This window comes from Typopeltis vanoorti, chromosome 4 (genome assembly GCF_054136105.1).
Source record: "Typopeltis vanoorti isolate ZY-2024b chromosome 4, IOZ_Tvanoo_1.0, whole genome shotgun sequence".
Classification (NCBI taxonomy): Eukaryota; Metazoa; Arthropoda; class Arachnida; order Uropygi; family Thelyphonidae; genus Typopeltis; species Typopeltis vanoorti.
The window spans coordinates 54,191,730-54,211,817 of record NC_143552.1 but is presented as its reverse complement, the minus strand read 5'-3'; the positions used below and the strand labels follow the sequence as shown (position 1 = coordinate 54,211,817).

At 35.6% G+C, this 20,088-nt stretch overlaps 1 protein-coding gene across 1 annotated transcript in view; it reads right to left on the bottom strand.

Moving 5' to 3' along the window:
- The window catches only part of Nse4 (SMC5-SMC6 complex kleisin component Non-SMC element 1), a 244,990-nt gene that overhangs the window by 153,489 nt on the left and 71,413 nt on the right, over nucleotides 1-20,088 (bottom strand). Inside the window, exon 4 of the mRNA XM_090391177.1 lies at nucleotides 9,612-9,739. Within this exon, the coding sequence (XP_090247303.1) occupies nucleotides 9,612-9,739 (128 nt within the window). The remainder of the gene's footprint in view (nucleotides 1-9,611; nucleotides 9,740-20,088) is intronic.

Below are 20,088 nucleotides of genomic sequence, written 5' to 3'. Positions count from 1 at the left end.
ATTTTATCACCTTCTTTATGTTTATTTTCTATGTTCTTACCACAGTCTTCTCATGACTTTTGTTTAACTAATTTTATTAATTTAACTAATTTTCTGAAATATGAAATTCTGTATTGCCAGGAACTTTCGATATGCTTTCTCATTTTCCTTGACTGTCTCTTTAACTTCCTTGGTCCACCATGGAGTTCTGATTTTTCTATCATTGCAGATTATCTCACCACATGTCTCTCTGGCTGGACGAATCAAGTTTTCTTTACAGTCTGCCACTGAATCTCCAAGATCTGCTTCTTTCATTTTCTCCTTCAATAGTTTTATGTATATTTGAGTCTACACAATTCACCTGTGAAAGCTGCTAAACTTTCATTAGTTTTAAAACTTACTCACTCTTTTTCAATATGAAATTCAATTTTATCTGCTCAAAACTAAGTAGTGATCACTATTTCAAATTCTCTGTATACTCTGTATACTTATGTCCTGAACCAATGGGAAAATATCGCTATCAACTATAACATAGTCAATGAGGGTTTTCTTATTTCTTACATCTTCTCTTCATGTGAATTTATGCACATTTTTATGTTGGAACATGGTGTTAGTAATAACTAAACCATGTCATGAACAGAAATCCAGCAAGAATTTACCATTATTAGCTTCGTGCTTTTCTTCAAATTTTCCCAAAACATCTCTATGTGTCTAGTAATCATTTCCTACTGTACTGTTTAGATCTCTAACACAACGTTTCCTTTTTTTGTTGTGTCGGCTGCCTTCTCTAATACCTCAAAAAATTCCTCCACTTCCTCCTTAGTAGAACTTCTATGAGACCATAAGCACAAATAAGTCTCACTGTCCAGTTCCCCAATTTGATATTAGCCCACATCACTCTACTTAATACTGCCTGCCATTCAAGATTTTCCTCATGTTTAGTATTGAATACTATAGCTACTTCTCTTTTCCCTGCTTGTTATTGTCAGAATATAACATTTTGTATTCGTTGCTTGGAAAGTTCTCGCCAGTTTTTGTCTTCTTTGTTTCAGTCATGCCTATTATGTCTATCTGGTACTTATCTATGTCTTCTGCAAGTTCAATTTCTTTTCCATTGATGTTTCTTACATGGACGGTACCAATCTTGATCTCTGCTGATATCGAGTTGAAACGTATTCCAGGATTTGTTCCAGTATCTGACTTTTCACTGTTCACCCCTGGTTCCCTGTTAAAAACAACAGGAGTCATGTTTAACCAGGTGACGCCGAAGCAGGCATGAAATTCTGTCATGTTGTACCATCATTTTATACTGTGGTTTAAGTCAATAAGAATACAATTTGGTCAGCTAAATCCCAAACGCCAGCCCATCCTGGTTCATTCTGTTTCCAGGTATATACCTAACAGGGTGCACCACGAGAAGGTGAGAAATGGACATAAGATTGGACATTTACCTTTCATTCAGTGTCTGCCATAAATCTACACACACTAATACAAACAAAAAAACTCATACCATCACCGAAACATAAAAACTAGAGGGCCATTAGCATCCTCAAAAACAGTTTTAACAGTTTGCTCTGATGAGCATGCTATGAAAAATGAGCATAAAATTATAAACAAAATGATTATACAGGATGGTCACAACAGGAAAACAATCAACAAAATCCTTTATTAAAAGATTACAGTAATGTCATAGCTATTCTTTACCATCATGAGAATATCTGAGAAAAAGGACTGAACTGCATAAATACAGTATTAAGGTGACATTCACCACTCACAAAATTAAAATTTTACTCAGTGCTTTTTCTGTAAATAAATAGGTACCAGTACTCATTCTTTTCTAGGAGGGAAAAAATGGAAACTAAAAACGTATGTACCTTTATTGCTACTTCGTAGTGTGATAATGTTTTCTTTCTTAAAGATAATAGCTGTTGCGCTCTACCTTCACCAAAATAGGTAACTTCATTGTTTGCTTATTCCTTAGAAATCTTCATGCCAATCTTCTTTTCCACTCTGAGTTCTTTCCATTTATTTACATAATGTACATTCAAGCTGGACCATCATAACCCACTATAGCAATCTCTAGGAATGTGCCTGTGGGGAAGGGGAGGGTGGCAAAACTATCTGAACAATTAAAGTTACCTTTTTTTAAAAAAAAAAAATATATATATATATATATATATATATATATTGACTTTCTTGAATTTAGTGGCAGCATATACCCTAACAATGATCCTGCATCTAAATCTCTTATTTTGATAATTTAGTCAGTCATACTTTATATAGAAATCTTTTTTTTTTTTTTTTTTAACAACAGTCCACCAACTTGGCCAGTCATTTATATTAGTCATTCTCTGCTGCTAGATGCTGATACCATCATGAACATGAACAACAGTCTTTGAACACAGCCTTAGTTAACTCTTCACTTATTTTCTCACCTGTTCTCAATTTCTTAACTGTGGAAGGGGAAAAGAAACTAGTAATTCTTTATATTTTTTACTCTACAGTTCAAGAAAATTTTTTTGGTATTACTTCTTAGATGAACAGAACAACTGAGAAAATTAGATAAAATCTAGTAAAATGATTTACTTAACTTGTTTGCAAGAGGAAGGAAAAAATTGACTTGTGTTGTACTTGATCCTCAGACAGGACATGAGAATTTGTTAAGCACTTTTTGTTTGCATAATCGGTATATACTGGTATGCAAGTAAAACAAAGTAAGTTTTTATTGTAGCACTAAAAAACAGCACACAGATACAGTCAATGTATACATTATTTAATGAAAACAGAGTAATTACAAATAACTGGAATGAACACCATAGCACAAAATCACAAACCAAACAAAGTAAAAGTTTTACTGTAGCACTGAAATACAGTCCTGCTTGAGGCACAACTCACGTGAGACCAAGTGTTAATATAAAAACATGAAAGTCATTTAAAATTATAGAAATAGTTATAGCAAATATCATAATAGGCATACTAAAAATACCACTGCATATCATCCAAAAAAACACCACTGAATTTACCCTACATTTAGGAGGAGAAATTCAATCCCAATAGTCGGAACACTAAATTAGCTGTATACAAGACAGTGTTCAAACCAATTTTAACTTATGGATCTGAGAGCTGGGTCAGAAGTAAAACACTTGACCAAAGACTAGAGACCGCAGATATGAGAGTCCTGAGAAAGATTAGAGGTGTGAACAGATGGCATCAATGGCAATATCATATTAAAAATGAGGATATTAGGAAAGAACTTGACATTGTCAGCATCCATGAATGCATTAGCAGAGCTAATCTCAGGTGGTATGGTCACTTAAACAGAATGGGCGAAGAAAGATTAGCAAAACAAGTGTTCTCTGCCAGGTTGGCAGCAAAACGACCCAGTGGAAGACTAAGATATAGGTGGATTGATACAGTACAATGTGCCTTAGATGATAGAAATATAAGATCTGATAATGTTGGAGTCTTGACAAGTAACAGACTGATTTGGAGGAAAATTGTAGATAGGAAGTTAGTAATGATGTAATTTTTTCATGTAGTACTATCATATCCTGTACACCCCTTGAGGGTACATGGCAGGAATTTGATGATGATGATAATAATAATAATAAAAAAAAAAAAAAAAAGAAAAAGAAAAATGACAAATTAAATTCATTTGTTATGGAAAATCAGGCTTTTCCAGTCATGCAATTCAAATCTGCTACAGAACTGCTGGAAAAGCACCTAACTCATACAGTACCAAAACGTGGAATGAAAGAAAATTCAAAGCTTATGGAATGCTGATCAATCTTCACACTCTGAAGCACAAATGATGGATTAACTGTTTTAAGAATTTCGAAGGTCTATTTGCAATCAACACAGCATCTAGGAATAGAACAACAGAAGAAAAGAATGGCAGAACTTCAAAAATCTCCAAAACCTGATCAACAGACAACAAACAGAACATAAAAATAATGGGATTGTAGAGAATTTAACTAGTGGCAATTGATGTAGTTCCATTCCACTTACTTAGTGTTTAATTATTTATTATTATCTTTATCATTCATTTTTTATGTACGTTAGAAAGGTATTTCTGTAAATCTTAGTACATTCATACTGTGGGTGGGCTAAAGGTTTTTTTTTTAATTTTTTGGTATTTTTTATTTATTTTATTTTTTTTACATAGAGAGCAAACATGAAACTTTTCAAGCCACTTCAGATCTCCAATAAGTGGAACTGTGGTCTCACACTGAGCAATAAAATTCATCTCCCACCTAAAGAAAATCACAAACATCCATATATTTTTATTTATTTTTATTTAAATTTCACTCTCTTCCTTCTTTTCTTTCCCTTGCCTGAAATTAGAGTAAGATCAATAATTAGTAGAGCAATTATGCTGTGGCTTACTAAAAACGTATTGTGATGTACCCCAGTGTGTGTGTGTGTATACACTACTTGAAAAGAAGTCAATGGACACCATAGTATGATGAACAAACTGCCATGGCATCCACCTTAATAAGATGTAGGACCTCCCTTTTCTGCGATGACCAGCAATCCTATGCAGCATACTTTCCAGAAGCATACAACAGCAATCAATGAGAATTTGGGACCATTCTTTCTGCATGTGTGTAATGAGGTTCTGGACTGTTCTACTGCAGATGTTCCCTTGACCTCACCAGACACTCCTCTTCAACCCACAGATGTTGAAATGGGTTGAGATCAGGGCTCTGTGATGCCAATTGTGTGGTGATGTTCATGTCCACAAACCACACAGTTACAGCAGCGGCAGCCTTATGATATGTTACATTGTCTTGCTGAAAGAGATAATGGTCAGTTCGCTAGAAACGCCACAAAGTAGGAAGCACTGCATTGTCCAGGATGTTTGCATACTTCTCAGAGTTCAATGTTTGTGGCACCACAAACAGAGGTCTGAGACCAAACCAGGACCATACCATCACACTGGCACCTCTGAATTTCATAGTTGGGGTTACGCACTCTGGTAAGAGATGGTCACCGGGCATTTGACATACCCATCTATCTGCTCGGTAGAGGATGTAACATAGTTTGTCGCTCAGCTTTCCAAGCTTCCAAGTCCCACTGTACATGCTCTTTGTGCCACTGAAGACGTTGCATGTGGGTTTTGGGTAATGTGGAGCTTGAATATTGTGGTCCTACCATGGCAACCCATGTTGTGAGCCTCAGTTCTGAATGATTTTGTGCAGATTCATGTTCCAGTCGATATCTCGAACTCCACATTCAATGTGTCAGCCAACAAATGGCAGTTTTTATATATTATCCTTTGTAGTACCATATGATCATGTTCAGTGAGTGTGGTAGGTCATCCACTGTGGGTGGCACTTGCAGTTAACTCTATGTTTCAATCTCATTATGATATCACTGATTGTTGACCTGGGATGGCCCAATCTGTCAACAATTTGCCAATCATTGTTGACAGATTGGGCAACAATTTGCCAATCATTGTTGGCAAATTGTTGACAGATTTGCCGGATAGGCTTGCAACATTGCATTCTAATACAATGCCGCTTTCACATTCTGTCAGTTCTCTTCTTGCAGCCATTTCACTGATTTGGGAGCATCATGTTTCTCCAATTTATACTGCAGCTACAAACACGTGACTTGTTACATGACACGATGCACCTTGCCCGTGGGGGTGTCCGTTGACTTTTTTTCCAAGCAGTATGTGTGCATACACAAACATATATATAGACATACATAATTTCAGCTCCCTAATTTCAATGCAATGAATGAATTAAAGTAATCTATATCTGGAACAGTAACCTAGCAAGCACTTCTACTAGAATTTTTCTTCAATTTTTCCTAGAAACACACACAATCCTGAGTTTCATTCACTACCCTTTAGTTTTAGGTCCATATAAAAAAAAAAATAATTATTATTTAAATTAAGGGGATATTAAATCCCACATTGTTTTAAAACCGAATAAGAAACTCAAAGATTGGAATCGGAGAGTTTCATGCCGAATATAGTAAACTATAAAAGTATCGCCGATTACTAGTGTGAGCTAATGCAAGTAGTCCTAGTATGTAGTACAATCTCGGGCAACTCACAGCAAAGGTGGTAAAGTTCTGATCACTATTCTTGGTATTTTCCATAATGTAAAAACACATTTCCTAGGAAATGTATGCTGTTATTACATTATGGTGGGAGGTCACTACCCAGACCGGTTTCAGCCTTTTCTGAGGCTTCATCAGTGAGTAGCTAGACCAAATAGATACCAAAGGATATAGCGAAAAGAACTTATATACTCTGCTTGAAACTGTTCGGCATGAAACTCTCTGATTCCAATCTTTGAGTTTCTTATTCGGTTTTAAAACAATGTGGGATTTAATATCCCCTTAATTTAAATAATGTTTATATCACAAATGATGCCTATTGGCTCTTTATATTTTAGTAACTCAATGGTTGCATCTTTTTGACAACTCGTATAGCAGAGTATATAAGTTCTTTTCGCTATACCTTTTGGTATCTATTTGGTCTAGCTACTCACTGATGAAGCCTCAAAAAAGGCTGAAACCGTTCTGGGTAGTGACCTCCCACCATAATGTAATAACAGCATACATTTCCTAGGAAATGTGTTTTTACATTATGGAAAATACCAAGAATAGTGATCAGAACTTTATCACCTTTGCTGCGAGTTGCCTGAGATTGTACTACGTACTAGGACTACTTGCATTAGCTCACGCTAGTAATCGCCAATACTTTTATAGTTTACTATATTCGGCATGAAACTCTCGGATTCCAATCTTTGAGTTTCTTATTCGGTTTTAAAACAATGTGGGATTTAATATCCCCTTAATTTAAATAATGCTTATATCGCTGAAATGAAGCCTATTGGCTCTTTATATTTTAGTAAAAATAATAAAATTAAAAAAATTTCTTATGTCAGTTCTTTTTCATGAAAAAAAAAAAAAAAGCTTCTATTTATTAAATCTCCTATCAACTGAAGTGTAATAATTAAGACAACAATGGCACGGCCCAAATCTTCCATTCTGAATTTGACCAAATCACTTTACATCCATTCATTAAAGAAGGATATATATGGGGGGATAGGGTACCCAAAAATAATCTGAATTATTTTTAAAAACAATTTATTAAAGTCTATAATACCATATTGGAGCCTCTGCAGCTCAGTCAGTATAGACAAAGTCCTCTGGTCAGAAAACTTGGGTTCGATTCCCACCCATGGCATGAGGAACCTTTATCTGGTCTCTTTTGACTAGAGGTGAGTTAGCTGGTCTCATACAGAGATAATTTTTTCACCCAGAAAAAGTTTTTTTGTCCCTCAGAACAGACAAACTGGTCTGACACACACACAGATTTACAGCCATGAATACTTACAATCCAGCCATAGGTCTGTCCTAAGCCTGGATAAAATGGGGGGGGGGGGCAATTTTGAAGTACCCTGTAAAAATCTCACCAGAAACACTTTGTGGCAAGAACACTTGCCTACAAAGTTACCAAGAGTTGGACACGACTGGGACATGACAGGGTTAAATCAATAATACCATATTCTAGTCTCCTTCAAAGTACTCTCCACGTGAGTCAATGCACTTGTCCCAACGTTTTTTCTACTGTTGGAAAAAGTTCTGGAACTGTTCAACTAGAATACCATTTGAAAGTTTATTTTTCACTTGGTTAGACTATAATAAATTTAGTTTAATCCTTTATCCAAGTGTGAGCAAACAAAGTCTGCGCCTGAAAATATCTTCAGGACTGAGGTAAGGTAGTACAACTTTGTTTGCTCACACTCGGATAAAGGATTAAACTAAATTTATTATAGTCTAACCAAGTGAAAAATAAACTTTCAAACATCTTTCTCAAAATCCAGAGTAATTTAATAATAAGGTGGCACACCTTTTGGCAACTCCTATAGGTAAGGATGACCTTTCCTATTGCTTCTGCCTTAGTATCTCCACTCTGGGCCAGGCTCCCACTGACGAGACCTCAATAAAGGTCGAAACCGGTATGGGTAGTGGCCCTTCCCTTAATGCATAGCAGTATACATGTCCTCAAGGAGATGTGCTGTGCATTATGGGAGATACTGAGACAAGGAGTTGAGAGCTTAATCCACCTTTGCTGCAAGTTGCCCGGTGTTGTACTACCTTACCTCAGTCTTGAAGATGTTTTCAGGTGCAAACTTTGTTTGCTCACACTTGGATAAAGGATTAAACTAAATTTATTATAGTCTAACCAAGTGAAAAATAAATTTTCAAACACCTTTCTCTAAATCCAGAGTAATTTAATAATAAAGTGGCACACCTTTTGGCAACTCCTATAGATAAGGATGACCTCTCCTATTACTTCTGCCTTAGTATCTCCAGTCTGGGCCTGGCTCCCACTGATGAGACCTCAATAAAGGTCGAAACCAGTATGGGTAGTACATGTCCACAAGGAGATGCGCTGTGCATTATGGGAGTTTAGTTTATCAAACTAAATTTATTATAGAATACCGTTTATGGCCATCAGTGACATTTCTTTCACTTCGTCCACATCAATGAATTGCTGCCCTTTAATGGTTTTCTTTATCCATGGGAATAAAAAAAAAGTCACATGGAAAGAGAGATTGGGCAAGTAGAGAGGATGGGGAACAACTGCCATGTTGTTCTTTTGTTAAAAACTGTTGGAAAGACAAGGCCATGTGTGCTGGGGCATTGTAGTGGATGCAACAACCAACCTCTGATACTCCACATTTCTGGCAATTTTCATCACACACTTTCGACAATCTTCACTGATCGCCTGGCAAACCTTTTTGATGTTTTCATCATTTCTGCTTGTCGAAGGTCAGCCAGATCGTGGTTGGTCTTCAACTGACATGCCCATTTTTGAAATGGGAAAACCACTTGTACACTTGCGTTTTACCTAAAGCATCATCCTTAAAGTCTTGCCGAAGCATAATAATAGTTTCAGCTGCAGTTATACCCAAAAGAAAACAAAATTTTGAGCACTCTCTCTCCGTTTCTTGTGGTAAGCCATCACAAAATCACCAAACTTGCTTGTAAGCACTAACAAATAAGAAGCCAGAACAATGAACTAGTTCAAACAGGATGATGGCACTTGCCAGACTGGCATGGAAAACTACTCATGATGCCTAGTGGCATCATCCATAACTAGAAAATGCACGTGAGTCAAGTTCAGATTCAGGTTATTTTTGAGAATACCCCTCGTATTCATATTCAGTGTTACATATTATAGCTATAGCCTTCATAAATTATCTTATACTTATTATGAAGAAGAATATGTTTTTATATAAAATGAAATCAACTTAAATTAAAGATACCAAGACATTATATACTTGGTTTAATCCTTTATCCAAGTGAATTAAAGATACCAAAAAATTATATACTTGGTTAATTTCTTGGTATATTTAATTCACTTGGATAAAGGATTAAACCACCAAATATATAATTTCTTGGTATCTTTAATTTATATTATAACCAAAGGAAAAAACTTTCAACAATGAAATCAACTTCTTAAAAGGATAAACTTACTTTTCCTATTTTGCAACATTTTGATTTCCTAATCAATATAAATCAGATTTTTAACATCTATAGCTCAAAAAAGGAAAAGTTAAAAAAAAAAAGTTCAATAATGAGAAAAAAAAATTCATACTAACATATAGTAAAGTGGTGGTGATTTCTTAAATAGAGAAAACACTGCTTTTCCAAGTTCTACCCACTTTTGTGGATGAAAGAGTGCTGCACCATTTTCTCTGTCAATTCTATTAGCTTGTACAATTGTCATCTATAAAAAGAATAACTTAAGAAATCATTGGAGAAATTAATATTTTAAAAAAAATAAAGTTATTTCACATATTAAACTCTGGCCAATGTAAACTAATGGTTCACAGTGTTGTTTTTTTAAAAAAAAAAAAAACTGTAATGCCAATACACTCTTATCAATAAATACAGCATTAGTATAAAATGTAATAAGAAATTATGGTAAAAGATTATTTATTACACTATCACTATTGTAATAAATCAACTAAATTGAATAATATTAAAATAAATCAGCCAAATTGAATAGGATAAGTTAATTCACTACACTATTCAATTGATTTATTATAGTGTTCATTATTCTTGTATCCTGTAATTAATAACAGGACACAAAGGATATACTATCCTTTCTGTGTAAACTAAATAAAGATAATATAAATTTGCACCATGAGATATGCTATTAAAGTAACATGAAATAAGTTTGTTCATTTAAATTTTAGATGTGGGTAAGAAGTCAAAGAAGATAATACCAATGTATGTTCTAAAGAGTTGGAGAGATCAGATATGAAGGATAACTTCTACTAATCACATGAAATGCAATGATGGAAGTAGCAAAAAAAAAAAAAAAAAAAAAAAAAAAAAAAAAAAATCAATTTCCAAGCAGTGTACCAAAAACTGGCAAAACTAATAAATGCCAAAGTTCTTAACAAGTATATATAAAATTGTTCTACTGTTACAAAGGTCAACTTCTTTAGAGAGAAACAACTGGAAGTAATAGCTGGAGTTTCTAAAAACAAGGTCAGCTATTAGATTAGTGAACAGTATTTAAATGTAGCTGCTGTTTAACAAAAGGAAATCTTTAAGGAAATAATTGCATAAGAGCAGGATGGGACAAAGTAAAGAAGAAGACTAAAATATTCAGCATCAGCAGATGCTAATTTTGGCAATATTTTAGATGATTATCTTTTAGAGCAGGGGTTCTCAACCTTTTCCAGTGGTGTACCACTATATTTAATTCAATATATTAGATGTACCAGTAAGACAGCTCACGTACCACCAGTGGTACGCGTACCATAGGTTGAGAATCCCTGTTTTAGAGGATGAATAAGATGAGAAACGACAATCTATAAGGGGAAATAATTCTCTTTATGAGGATAGACTGAAGGTGTGTGGGCTGCAGAGTTTAGTTAACAGACAGAAGAGAGGGAACATGATATAAATGTATAAGTTATTAAACAGGTTCTATAAGATTCATACAAAAATTTTTTTTAATACACGACAAGTAGGAAGAGAACACAGAATCACTCCTGAAAGATGTCTAAGGGTGTGGTTAATAACAGTGCATGAACTAGATTTTTTGCTTGGAGAGTGGTGAATACAATGGATTGCACATTGATAGTTGTGAGTACTATGACAGTGAATGTTTACAGAGAGGTATGATAGGTATGTGTGTGAATAATGCTCAGCATGCGATGAATCTTTGGACTCCATGGAGTACCTGTACAGGAGTTTTATACAGGAGTACATGGAGTACTGTGTCAATATTATGATCACCATAAATCATAATACTGACACAGTAATATTATGATTTATGGTGATCTCATGATAATCAAATTTGGCAATATAATGTTCCTTGGATAAGTCTAAAGTGGAGATACATATCATTTATTGACTCACACAGGTATTGATCAATAGCTCAAATTCCCATTAATGATACTCCAAGTATTTGCATAAAGACAATTGCTTTCTTTTTTGAAGCTATTTATAAGTCTTGCACTACTCATGTAAACATCTGTGAGCTTCCGTAGCTCAGTCAGTATAGACAAAGCCCTTTGGTCTGAAAGACCCGGGGTTCAATTTCCATCCATGAAGTGAGGAACTTTTATCTGGTCTCTTTTGACTAAAGGTGAGTTACCTGGTCTCATACACAGATAGATGGTTTTTTCACCCAGAAACTTGGGGGGGGGGATTTCCCTCAACATGCAAATTGGCCCCATGAACACACACATACACACACACACATGGATTTACAGCCATGAATACTTACAACTAATATGTGAAAGAGATAGGGTTCTCACTATGTTGTTATGCATGTAATCAACTATGAATCACATCATGGCATCAACCTCCTAGATGGCACAAGAATGGGAGATAAATAATCTAAGAAATGCTTGGAAGGGAAAAAACCGGAGACATTTAAACAAGTGGTAGGATTATTTAAAAGATAAATAGACAATTTCTTGACACTCACTATAGCAACAAAATCAAGAGTATAAAAAGAAGGTTTGATAATATGTTGCTTAACTTTGATAAAAGACTCCATGTTACGAGCAATGCCAGTAAACTGGATTTTGAGTAACTGTATATTGAGCATTATTTTGAAATCCTCAATTTATGGGGTAAATTCATTATGAATAACACGTTATTCCATGGTAATGAACATCTCAATGCTGAATGATCTACTGAATTGGGTAAAGTTATAATAGATAACCAAGTTTCTAAAGTTTCTAAATTTATTTATTTATTTCATAAGAAAGATTCTGGTAATTGGACCACATGTTTATTAAGATAAATAACAATAAAAAACAAACCCAACAAGTTTCGTAAGTCGTTTGACTTACATCTTCAGGGATCAAAGGTAACTAAAAGTTTAAACACAAGAAATGAGAAATTATTCAAAATAGTTCATTCTATGCAGTTGTGGCCGTCTAACGGTTCATTAAATTAAATATCTGAATGCAGATTCCAACAACTGCACAGAATGAACTATTTTGAGTAATTTCTCATTTCTTGTGTTTAAACTTTTAGTTACCTTTGACCCCTGAAGATGCAAGTCAAATGACTTACGAAAATTGTCAGGATTGTTTTTTATTGTTATTTATCTTAATAAACATGTGGTCCAATTACCAGAATCTTTCTTATGAACTGCTAAACCACAGAAACCTATGCCTATAATTATTATTTATTTATTTAGCGTATGATGATATAATGGCCGTGAGGCCCCTTTTAAGGGGGAGTATGGCACCATTTCAATCTCCCAATTTTATCTGGTCTCGGAACCAGCATAGCTGATGAATCAGACTTATGGCTGGGGCTTAAGTATTCCTGACTGAAATCCATGTGTGTTCACAGGGCTGGTTTGCCTGCTTGTGAGAGAAAAACACCCAGAAAAACCTTGCTGTCCACACCCAAGCCCGACTAACTTGGCTATGTCTGAGAAAGATCCTTAAGCTACTCACATCAGCGACAAGAATTGAACCCAAGAGACTCTTTTCCTAGACATATGGTTGCGAAGCACATAGCCACTCAGCTAACTGCACGGAACAAGTTTCTAAAAATGCTAAATGAATCAAATGAAAGCAGTGGAACAGCATCTCTAAAGCTAGCAATGTGACTTGAAGGATGCATCATAAAAATCAAATTCTTGATATATGCCCCCAATCAAATGAATCAAACACATGAAATGTTTACATCATTACCAAGTTTGCACAGACAATTTTCCTCCAAATTAATCTGCTATCTGTCACAACCCCAATACCTTTCTCACCTTACATTTTAGCATTTCTTACTGTATCAATCCAACTAAATTTTAGTCTTTCTATGGTTCTTTTTCCTGGGGAAAAAAAAAGTACTTGTTCTGCTAACCTTTTGTCTCTCATTCTATTTAAGAGACCATATCACCTAAGATCACCTTGGTTGTGCACTGATAAACAATGTTGAGATACTTTCTAATATCATGACTTTTAAATTGTGCCTAAATAGCCAAAATATTTGAGGTCTTAAATGTTCCTGCCTATTTATTATGTGCTACTCCAAGGAGTCCTTACATCATTTAACACTATCCAACATTTTCCCAATATCTATCATAATTTGCCTTGAACTCATTCACACTCATGGCACCCACAACAGACTCTGGCAACCTATTCCACTCATTCACCACTCTACAAACAAAAAACCTAGTTCTAACATCCTTGTTAACTACACTCTTACTCAGTTTCCAAGAATGGCCCCTAGTTCTCCCACTGCCACCACCAGACCTGTTTTGAAAAATTTCCTCTGAACTAATCTTGTAGAAACCCTTCAGTAATTTGTATGCCTCAATCACATCCCTCCTTTTCCGACTATCAACCAGTTTCTGTAACCCACAAATCTTCAACCTGTTTTCGTAAGGTTCATTCTATAGATCTGCTACCATCTTGGCCACTTTTGCTATGTGCCCCCCTAAACTTTAACTCCCTATCCACTAACACACACTCCCAAGTCTCTGGCTTCATCAATTTCCTGGAGTACATTTCCATCAATGTGGTATACAGCTGATAATCTTTTCATACAAAAATGCATAACCTTACACTTTGCCACATTAAAATAACATCCATTCTCCTTTGCCCAGACTGCCAGTCTATCTAAATCATCCTGCAAAATTTTAACATCGTCTGTGTTAATTACTGCTCTACCCAACTTTGCATCATCAGCAAACAACTGAACAGTTCCTCTCAGATCCTTTCCTATACTGCAGTTTATTACTGATTAGAATTTCATGTGGTATCCTATCAAAGGCTTCTGAAATGTCCAGCAGTATCACTTTAAACCCATTATCTTTATCCAACTCAGCTGTCACTGTATTATAAAAGGTGAGCAAGTTACTGAGGCATGACCTAACCTTCACAAAACCATGTTGCTCCCATTTTCATCTATTTGTTTCTGTATTTTGCTCTTGACCAACTTCTCCAACCTTGACAACAACAACTCCTGATATGCTGATTGGTCAGTAATTTGCTGCATCAGTCTTGGAGCTTCATTTATGCAATGGAACTACTTTCCCCTGTCCCCCCCCTCAGGACTAACCCAGAGCTGAGATTAAACAATGTGGTCAAGGGCACTGACAATTCCCTAGCAGCTTCACACAAAACTCCAGCTGGTATTCCATCTAACCCCATAGCTGAATTCACATTAAGGTTCTGTAATATGCTACACAGCTCCATTTCATTTACCTCAGTTCCAATACTTTGCCTCTCTCGTCACTGCAATAACTCCACCTGGATGATACACTCTTGCAAGGTATTCACTTAGTAATTCTACTATTTCGAATGATTTAGTTACCTTCCTACCATCAGCATTCATTAAAATCATTCTGCCATAGATATTCTTTCTTTTACTTGCAGCATATCAAAAGAACTGTTTGGGATTATCTTTAGCCTGCATTGTTAATTTTCTCTGCTTTTGCCTTTCTTATCACACTGGTTACCCTTCTGGCCTGTTGTTTGTACTGTTCATGTGCCTGCTGGCCACCTTTCTCCTTGAATTCCCCCCCCCCCTCTCACACACATTTCTTTCTTTTCTTTTTTTTTTCCAGCTCTCGCTTAATGATGATATTCATCCATTTCACTTCCACGTGATTTTCCCTTCTGACTTTAGGTATGCAGTCTGCCAATACTTCCCTCAAACACTCCTTTACCACTTCCCATACACTATCAACATCAAGTCCTTGTAGTTTCACATGCCATAACACTGATCCAAGCAATTTCCTAAATATGTTATATGTAATATCACACATTTGGCCACCTCCCAGGTCAAGACCATATGATCACTCTCACCAACTGGTGGCAACATGGTCATATTCATTATAGACAAGATCTCAGAAGCAATTACTAGATCGAGCACTCTCGAACCCCTAGTATATATTCGATCACATGCTGTCTCAGGTAACTGTTCCTTAGTAACTGCATAAATTCCATTTCCATCCTCTCATGTGTCCTCTCCTCATTCCAATCTATGTTCCCATAGTTGAAAGCCTCCATGATAATTACCTGCCCTCCACTCATTGAGTCTATTTGCTGGTGCATACTATCCCCATCATCCTTTCCATCCCTCAGTCTATAGCAGCAGCCAACTGTATATTTTGTTCTGCTGCCATTATCTCACACCAGATAGCCTCAAATGTCTATTTTCATTGACATGCAGTTGAACTTCTACTCTCTTTGGTTGCAGTTCATCAGATATCATCAATAACACCCCCCCTCATTCTTTTTTCACTACACCTCATACCCTTCACATTCTATCCCACTAATGCCAATAACCTTTGGCCAGGATGAACTAATGGATGCCAAAAATTTCTACTGCATGTTCCTAATGCTTCTGGCATTAGTGTACATAAAGTGCAAAAGCCTCTTAGGCCCACCCCTATCCTGATGCTTTATACTAACTATCCCATTCTGGTTTGTTACCAGTGGTACTAACCTAGACATATTATACACATTCTTATGCAGCTTTAATACAGCTTCCCCTTCCCCCCCCCCTCAAAAAAAGGCTCTAGTTTCTCTGATTCTGCACATCTCCTTTCACTTCATTCAACAACACTTATTCCAGTTTCTGAACACCAAATCCATTCAGATGCAAACCATCCTTCTTATATAAGTCCTTCTGCCCATCAAACTCGCGCCATAAACTCCACACTACTCCTCCTGCATAACCTATGCATCGAGTCATTCGCAATTATGGCCCTCCTTCTCAGCTTCACTTTGTCATACTGCGGCAACAGACTCACTACCTAAACTCTCTCACTCACTCTTTTCTTTTGACATTTCCAGTAATTCTTTCATGTCCTCTCCCATGCCATACTTTTCTCCTTTCAAATCATTCCAGCCAAAACTATCATCTCTTTTACTTTACCCTCTTGTGCCATAACAGCCTCACTAAAATCATTATATTTTGCACCCAGAAAGCACAATTTTGTCTTTTTTTTGTCTGATTTTATTATTACCAAACTTATTACAGCTGTTATTCAATTTAGTTAGGGAATCCTGTAGGCTGAATTTATTTAGGAGGAGTATAATTATTATTATTGCATGCTCCATGGAGTCGGCAAAATCATCGTGAGAGGTTCATTCAACTGACAACATATTTATTGTTGGATCCTACTTCTTCTTAATCTGTACTACCTTGGATCCGACATGTTAGTCACTACGATGTTCTTAACCAAAAAAAATAGTTGCTAGTTGATTTCTGATTCAAATATAGAGAAAATTTATATTTAAAGACTGCGCCACTCTATATCCGAATTAGTTCAAGAATTGAAGAAAAATCAACCTTCAACCATTTCTCCTTAAAATATATACTGGCCGAGTATATTTAACTTACTTAATTTTCCCGCTTTGGTTCGAATATTTTATGAATGGTGCAGTAAAAGAGATTCAGGCAAAACACAACTTTAGATTAACAAAAACAAATATTTAATTTTATAATCACAAATTATACACTCAAGATTAAATCACTAATTAAGATATTATAAACTCTTCAGCTTCTCCGATAAGTACAATCATACAAACTCTGACAAGATAAATCTGATACCTCTATATTACAGTCTTCTCACAGTTTCTTAAGTTCCAAGATACAATAAAAATTTCAGAAATTTTTCTTCACAAACAAACAAACACTTTTAATTTTATGCTTCTTTTAATTCTCCGCGATAGTTACTGTTAACATCAGGGAATTCTAAGATGAAACTCACACACTTCTCTGAACAGAAATATTAAAGTTGGAATAATCTTACCGTTAATCTTCTTCCTTCATCAACATACACACAAACACATTTTATAACTGTAAACACTTTTAACAATAAACAGCACTCATTACAATAAATCTTCTAGCATTAACTGAATTAATTCACGGGCACAATACATATAATCAGATGTTCTTGTATGAAGCACTACTGATCACTCTTGAATTAGGGCAATACACAATAATTCCGTAACTTGGGGTTTTATATGTACAGATGTTCATTCCTCCGGCATTCAAATAATTCCTTAGGCACTATAATTCTAAACACCGCTATCATTAAGCACAACCCTGTTGCCTCTATTTATTCTCTAGTTACTTTGTACTATGCTTCACGTTTCAGTGTGTCCTTGAAAGGTCGGCCCTGAAAATAAATCTCAACTAAAGTATCGCTAGTCATTCAGTAGTCACTCAGCTATCTTCCGTTGCTTTAATTGTAATTCAGAAACTTATTAGCTAACTGCTTCTCAACTTGTAGACTTTATTTAGTTGCTCGAGTGACTTGCCGACTCTCTATTATCGCACTGTGATTGCCGAATGCTGAATGCCCGATTCCAACCTAATATCAATCTCTCTCTTATAAATCTCTAATCTCCTAACTAATTAATGATTCCAGCGTTCGTTGCTTATATATCTGTTTTTCCCCTACATTGCTCACGTCATTTCTTTCTAAAAACTCTTTTCAATCCACCTTACGTGGTGTTCCAAAACGTGCTCGCTCACTATATACGTTTCCATGACAACAAAACAAAATATAATAAAATTGAGCTATTACATAACATTAAACTTTACAAACAGGAATAAATAAGGAATATTTACATTTCAAATAATACGCAGTTAATTTATCAAATACAAATTCTTATAATATTAACATAGTAATAAATAAAATAGCTTAATAATATTTAATACAGTATTTTCATTATTAATACATATATCTTGATTAAATAATTAAATATTAAATAAAATTAAGGTAGTTATATGAATATTAAATTTTAAAATAAGTTATATACATTAAATAATATTTACAAATGTAGCCTTTGCCATGGTGGATTATGTTGGATTCTGAGGAGAGTATTAATAATTTAAATTTCTCTTCATTCAGAATCCAACATTTATCATACTGAAACTTAAAATCCTTAATCCTCCTTGCATTAACAACACATTCTGGTAATGCATTCCATTCACTGACAATTCTGCATGTAACAAATCTACTCTTCATACCCCATCTTCACCAGACTCTCACATAACTTCCAAAGATGGCCTCTGATTTTTCCCCTCTCGCCTTCTACTCCTTTTATAATCCCATCTGGATTAACCAGATAACATCCTCTCACTAAATTAAACATCTCTATCATATCACCTCTTTTCCTCCAATCTCTGCAATCCACATTTCTTCTTCATCTCTCTCTCCATAGTCAGCATTCTAAAGTCTGATATTGTCTTAGTCCACTAATATATCTTCCTTTCCATTCAAAACAATAATGTCACTCATTTACAACTAACAAATGACGTCGCTTATCTTCATCTGATAACAACAAACATTCACGGCACGATTCCTTATCTTATCTTGATCTTGTCAGAAGTGTCCCACCAAACACGACACAATTCCTTATCCACTAATATATCTTCCTTTCCATTCAAAACAATAACGTCACTTATTTACAACTAACAAGTTACGTCACTTATCTACATCTCATAACAACACACACCCATGTCACGATTCCTTATCTTATCTAGATCTTGTCAGAAGTGCACCACCAATCACGACACGAATCCTTATCTCTAATCATCACCCATAATTCCATATGCGAACAAAACAAACAACGAGACGTCACACACACATATGCCCCCAGGGAAATTCCTAACATTACAAGCTCATGACGTCACGCACAATGACGTCATCAAATGAACAACCAATGATGTCACAATTTCTTATCTTATCTTGATCTTGTTCAGAGTGCCTGGTCTGACCCTCTCCACAGTTTCCACATGACACTGAAAACCAGGTGACCAAATTTGAGCACAATAGTCCAAATGTGGTCTGACCAGTGCTTTATACAGTGGCACAATCATTTCTTATTATAGCAGCACCACAATGTACAGTCTTTGCAACACTTGCAATATGCCCTCTAAACTTCAGTCTACTGCACTCCTTTGTCAAACGTCAATTCAAATCTTCCTGAAGGGAATTAAATTAACATCAGCAAACAACTGAAGATCCCCAGTCAGTCCACATTATATATCATTTACAAACAAGTTAAACAGCAGAGACCCAAGAACAGAATCCTGGGATATGTCACTGATTACCCTCCTTTTATGAGACACTGCTCCATCACATACACCTCACTGGTATCATTCAGAGAGCCAATCTCAGATCCATCTAATGCATATACTATCCATTCCCATCCTCTGCAACTTGTACACCAACTTATCATGTAATCTATCAAATGCTGTTGCAAAGTCTAAGAATATCACTGTATATGATTCTCCCTTATCTAACACACTTGTTACCCTATCATTAAATGCAGGTAAATTGCTAAAACAGGACCTATCCCTTACAAATCCATGCCGACCATCATAAAGAATGCTATGTTCATCAACCTAATCCTGTATTCTATTCCTAACCAATCTCTCAAACACCTTGACCACAACTGCAATTATACAGACTGATCTATAATTGGAAACTTCTGTCCTATAACCATGCTTGTGAAGTGGTACTCTTCTGCCTTCTTTCCATTCCCGAGGAATTTAAGTCCTCCCACTGCAAGACTTAAATTAAACAACCAGGTCAAAGGCATAACCAACTGTGGTGCACATCCTTAA